The sequence below is a fragment of the Tachysurus fulvidraco genome, chromosome 2, assembly GCF_022655615.1.
Source record: "Tachysurus fulvidraco isolate hzauxx_2018 chromosome 2, HZAU_PFXX_2.0, whole genome shotgun sequence".
In the NCBI taxonomy this organism is placed as follows: Eukaryota; Metazoa; Chordata; class Actinopteri; order Siluriformes; family Bagridae; genus Tachysurus; species Tachysurus fulvidraco.
This window is the reverse complement of record NC_062519.1, coordinates 21,029,406-21,035,766: the sequence shown is the minus strand read 5'-3', so window position 1 is coordinate 21,035,766 and position 6,361 is coordinate 21,029,406. Positions and strand designations below refer to the sequence as shown.

Below are 6,361 nucleotides of genomic sequence, written 5' to 3'. Positions count from 1 at the left end.
AAAAAAAAAATACTGTCCAAGGGTGGATTCGAACCACAAAACTCTTGCATGCTAAACAGAATCGCTATCCCCTCCTCCATTCAGGAACACGAGAAAGCCTTTGCGGTTTTATGTATTAATTCACTAATGTGAAGAATGGCGAGTCTAACAGTACCCAAGCTTTATTATATTAAAGTCATTCTTATCATCCTTTGTGATATACATAATTATGTAATGTTAGGAGACAAAGAAAAAATGCGCTTAATTTGAATTAATGGGTGGCTCTTAAAAGAGCCGTTGCTGCTCTTAAAAGGACATTAGATTAGAAGAATGGCGAGTCTAATAGTACCGAAGCTTGTTATGTTGGCTTTGTAGAAGTCAACATTCTGATTTCCGTTATAAGATTATTATTATTATTATTATTATTATTATTATTATTATTATTATTATTATTATTATTATTATACAAAAATGTATTTTAATGTTCTTGATTTGAGTCTATCTTGTTTCAGTGCTCTTGACAGGATGAAGAAGACAAGATAGGTTGACCTGCTTGTGAGATTACTCGCAGGACACTCAGTTTCTCTTTGCTCATGTACAGGCTTTCTGACCTTCAATGCTTGGATAAGAGTTGTGAGGAAGCAGCATTCTGGCATACCCCTATCTATGTTGATAAAACTTAGCCCTCGCCTTACCTTATACACCATAGCTTACTGTATTTCATTGCGTATATATTCTGTTCTGTCGCTCAGTTCTTTGAGCAGCTGTTTGGAATAAACCAGATTTGATTTCACTCGTGTGGTTTGTTCCCTCAGTGCTCCGGAGAGCTCCTATTGTTTTGCAGAGATAAAGGGACGCGGACAAGTGCGAGGAGGAATCTTTCTTACAGTGTATAAAAGGCTGTGGGGAACTTGTTTCTGTCAGTGAGCCTGAGATCCATCGTACTGCGCAGTGAAGTACGAGAATTAACTGCTACCCCACAAAGGTCCTACTTTTACCAGAGTCGATGGGGAGCACCGGGGCCACCGTGTACCACGGATCGCTTCACTACCGACGCAGACAGAGCGGACGAGTATGGGACTATACACACACTGCATCTAATCTAAAATAACAATCTATCTGACAATATGCTATCGGTACCACAGGACACTTCTGTATCTGTACAGTCCATTGCAACATAATATTACATATATATATATATATATATATATATATATATATATATATATATATATATATATATATATATATATATATATATATATATATATATATATATATAACCTGTCTGTAAACTGTTCTATTTATGTTTATGTTACTACTGTATGTAAATGGTTCTGCAATGTCTGGAGCTCGCTCCCAAGAATTTCACTCACCAAGGCACATGTGCCGTGGTGATGTGACAATAAAGGTGACTTGACTTGACTTAAATGTATATACAAATTTGTATATTTAATGAAATTGGAAATGTGCAAAATATTGAGCAGAAAGCAAGAATTTTGCTGTAAATTGCTGTGTTACCAAGAAAGATGACCAAACAACATGGAAAGGAGACATGATGAAATACAGAACACAAGGCAAATTATGATAATAATCCTCTACCTGCACTTAGGACTCTTTACCTGCCTCATACAGGCATTATTTAATAAATTCTGCATTAATCTGATCTTACATTCACACTTTTATCTTCTACACTTCAACACAAGAGTTAATTTTCCTCACCAGTGATCCATGGTGGCTGTAGATTGCTGTACTGTGTGTGAAGTTTGTAGCTTGTCGTGGAAGTTCGTGGAAATTTATTGTGTTCAGCTGAGAAGGAGGACCCAACACTCCACATATAGCATGAGAGATGAAGGGCCACCATCATTGATTGCATCAAGATTTTATAGACAGAACTCAAGTAAAGAAGATATGTAAAAGCAAAACATCGTCAATCATTGGCTCATTCCTTTGTGCACTAACTATAACACACTTAGGCATTAATGTTTCCCCCAGGCTGTCAGAGCTGTTTGGACTCAACTTTACTCCATTACTTAAAACAATAAATGATGACCTTCATCGCTGGATGAATTTACCTCTATACATTATGGGCAGAATATCAGTAATTAAAATTACTATACTCCCTAAATTAAACAATTTATTTACAATGACAGAACTACCCACCCTCACCTGGATCACTAGATTCAATACTCACTAAATTCTATTGGAAAAATAAGACCCCAAGAATTAAATTGACTAAACTACAGCAACCAAAAACACAAGGAGGACTGGAAGCACCACATTTCTACCACTACTTTTTGGCCAATCAGCTCCAAAACATACACAAATGGATTCATCCTAACCCATCAGAAAGCACATGGCTAGATGTTGAACAGTCAATTTGTAAAGAGCTGAACATTTCAGAATGACCTTTCTATAGTCAGACAATCAAAAAGCATCACTGTTTTAAAACACCAACAATAAGCGCATCTCTGACAGCCTGGTGGAAATGTCATCAAATCACAAACACCCCTCTTGCACCATCTAACACCCCGATCTGGAATAACCCAGATTTTATAGTAATAAGAAGCCACTCAACTTACGCACATGGGTAGATAAGGGCATCACACAACTTCAACACATCCTCCTCAATAACAACTTGGCATCATTTTCCCACTTGGTCCAGAAATACGGCATTGGGAGTAATTGTTTTTGGAATATTTACAAATCAAATCATCTATTCAATCAAAAATCGACACGCCAATCTCAGAACTAATTTATATAACTTCCCCAAAAAACCTACTCTCCAAAATATATAAAATAATATCCAAATCAGACAACACATTAAGCCTACCCAATGCTAAATCCACCTAACTGGACAAAAATGATTTAAAATAGGTTTGGCTTTGCACCTCACGACTGCTTCAAAGTCGTGATCAACAACTAATACGCACTGCGTGTGCAAGGACCCTATTGATTAACACAGGGATCACAAAAACGGTAGATGAAGATCCTCACAGGGATTTAACAACAGTATAAACTCTATAAACTCTCCACACATGACAATAAATACAAAACATCAGTATAAATAAAGACAGAAAACCTTACAAAATAGAAGCAGAGAGGGCTAATTTGTATAATGTTAATGACGCGATTGCGAAGGTATCAAAATACGTCTCATTGCTCATGCTTGGAAATAAAACGTTTAGGATTATGGCTAATGTAGTATCATATAACAACGTAATGATCATGTTACATCTTTCAGATAAAAAATACTAAAATAAAAAGACTTATTTTAGTGAGGTTGAGGTGGTAGGCAAACTATGGCATCAAAACGGTATCTTTCAGGAGCTGAAAAGTGAAAAAAGAGAAAAGCAGAGGAAGAAAAGCGAGCTCAAAGTAAAGGTATGTTTTACTTAACATTGTTTAATGTGTATGCTAATTTAAAAACATAAAATGTCCACCACCCTAAAAATGAACCCACATGAAAAAAAGACTATTATACAATATAATTTATTATAGTATACTGTGGTAAAATTATTAGATACTAAAAAAATGCACTATAGTAAGGTTCAAAAACAGTATACAGAACACTATATCACTCTATAGTAATTATTCTGTATTTTCACTTGTCAAATTGCAGTGCTATGACAATTTTTCAACATTGGGGCCCATTTTCATAGTCTCTCTTGGGGCCCCATAACCCCTTGGGTCGGCCCTGGGTGTGTGTATATTATATATATATATAGCAATCTTCAAGCTTTCCAGATATGTTCTGGCTGTTAAATGTTTTCAGAAGGAACATCTGATTTATGGACTTGCTTTCTTTCTTTATTCGTATCCCCTATCAGCACTTACAGAGCTGAACATTGGAAGTCCGAGGCTGCGACACATTGAGTCCATGTTGCATTTTTTTCTTTGATTTCAATTGTTTAGTGATTTTTTCATTTTTTTTTGTTATTGTTAATTAATTTATGCTGCCACAGAGAGGCCTACAGAGGTAATGTTAATATGTGTCTACACATTAAACAATCTACACATTCACAATGTACACCCACCAAGTGTGGAAGAACAGCAGGAGGAAGGTCCATCAACTTCTGGTGCACAGATGAACACAGTTCGGTGATTTACTGTAAATGCCACAGTTTAATTCTGTAGAATTTTAGAACTACATTATGTGACTCTAATCTACTGTGTTTTCAGTTGCCAGTTAAAGAGTTATATAAATTTACATACACACTACGGACAATTTTCCAGAGATGCCAATTAACCTACCATGCATGTCTTTGGACCGGGGGAGGAAACTGGAGTACCCGGAGGAAACCCCCGAGGCACGGGGAGAACATGCAAACTCCACACACACAAGGCGGAGGCGGGAATCGAACCCCAACCCTGGAGGTGTGAGGCGAACGTGCTAACCACTAAGCCACCGTGTCCCCATGTATCTTTTATTTCAAATTTAATTTCTTATGTGTTTGTAATATCAAGCTCTGGTTGTTCCAAATCCTGTATTTAAGCAAAACTAAAGTTTGTTTCCATATGAAAAAGGTTGAACATTACATATCAGTTGCAATTAATTTTTAAATAAATATTCAGTTTGGCCCGTGACTTTATCTCAGTTTTATATTTTGGCCCACTGTGAATTTGAGTTTGACACCCCTGGTGTAGTGCATACATTGAAATACATGTATAGGACATACATTTACTTACAACTTTCCAGTCTGTTACTCAGGGTTGACTCCCGATACATTCTTGAGTCATGAACAGAGCCGGGCCACTTAGCCTCCACATTTGTGATTATATGTGCAGCATCACATATGATCTGTGGACAGTGCAAAGAATGGGACATGTACAGTATTGTGATGTAGTATTTGACCATTAGAAACAGTAGGCTGTCAGTGTACCTGCACATTAATACTGTGGATGGACCTTCTGTTGACATAATCCACTTCATTTTCAGAAGGTGCAATGATCAGAATCTGTGTGCTATCAGTGCATCCAACCACATTTGGAAATCCTAAAGGGAATTCTAATTATTAGGTTACTTCCAGGGGTCTCATCAAGATATTCTTAACTGTATGTTATTTATCAGGTTAGCCTTGTTTAAACCGATTTATACACCACTGACCTGCAATCCTGTAAAACTCCTCTTTGATGACTCTCACTGGTTTGTGCCAAGGAAACAACACAAAAATTGTCAGAAAGCGCTTAAGAGCGAGGGACACTTTCCTGACCGCTCTGAAAACAGTAGCCTTACTAATATGTTCTGCATCCCCGATGTTATACACAAAACTACCATTTGCAAAGAAACGTAAGGCAACACAAAGCATCTGCTCAGATGTAAGAGCACGGCCGCGATGGCTGATGTTTCTAATATAAGGATGGATGAGATTATGGATGTATCTTATTGACTGTAAAGAAAAACGGTACCGCTCAAATAAAAATGCATAGGGATATGACAAAATCCACTCTGGGCCTCAAAATCCTCTCCAGATGTAAATGTAACTCCCTACGAATTAATACAGCCTCTTCATCAACAGGATCGTCCATAAAAGGACATTTCATTCCCTTTGATGCTCTCTGTGTAACTGAAATGTGTGCAGTGAATGAAGTGTTTAAACATCGCTTCCTCTTTAAAAAACCGAAAAGACCGAAAGAAACTCTGGGTTTACTGAAGAAAACTTGCTCCCGACTAGGTTAGGTTCACAGAGTAAGTTACTATGGTAACTGTTACTATGGTAACGGACTCTGAGTATAAGCTAGCTCTCTTTCAGAAACGGGCTTGACTTAAAGGCAGGGTCTCCGATTTTTGAGAAATGTTTCAGAAAGCTGAGTCAGGCAGATGATAAACAAAAATCAAACCAAACATGTAGCCAATGAGCAGAAAGCGGCGGGGCTTGTCAATATGGGCGGAGAGAGTGTTCAGTGCGCATGTGTGACATTAGAAAGCGGTTTAAGCATTGACATGGAGGATAAAAACAAAGAAAGAAAGCGAAGAAATGCTTATGATATGGCAAGAAGTAGGACATGTTAATATAGGATCAGCTTTCGAGCACTGGAGAGAACTGAAGGAGCAGGAAGTTGGCCACATATTCACAGGTTGGAGTTTCCCGAGTCAATAACTCCTGAGCTAACCGCTCTTACTACACAAATACCTCTTTTCTATCGTACAGTAGTAATGTAGAGAGGCAGCTACAACCGCGTTTTGTGTAGTAACAGCGTTTAGCTCAGGAGTTCTTGACTCAGGAAATTCAACTTTACTTAAAACGCAGGGGCGCTTTTTTCCTTCTCGATAGGTGAGTAACGTTGGTTTTGCTTTGTTACACAGAACTAATATGCCTTTGTCCTTTACATGATTATGCTTGTGTGTCATTTTTGCTTGTTTGTTTATCTACAATCGTAT

General features: G+C 37.6%; 1 protein-coding gene across 1 annotated transcript; it reads right to left on the bottom strand.

Annotated features, from left to right (window-relative positions):
* Nucleotides 1-4,610: 4,610 nt before the first annotated feature.
* LOC113658970 (putative nuclease HARBI1) lies at nt 4,611-5,819 on the bottom strand. Its single transcript, XM_047809751.1, has 3 exons — nt 5,087-5,819; nt 4,863-4,975; nt 4,611-4,780 (listed from the first exon to the last, which is right to left on the bottom strand). Exons 1-3 carry the CDS (start codon nt 5,286-5,288, stop codon nt 4,661-4,663), a joined length of 435 nt encoding a protein of 144 aa, XP_047665707.1. The 5' UTR covers nt 5,289-5,819; the 3' UTR covers nt 4,611-4,660.
* Between the last annotated feature and the right edge of the window lie 542 nt (nt 5,820-6,361).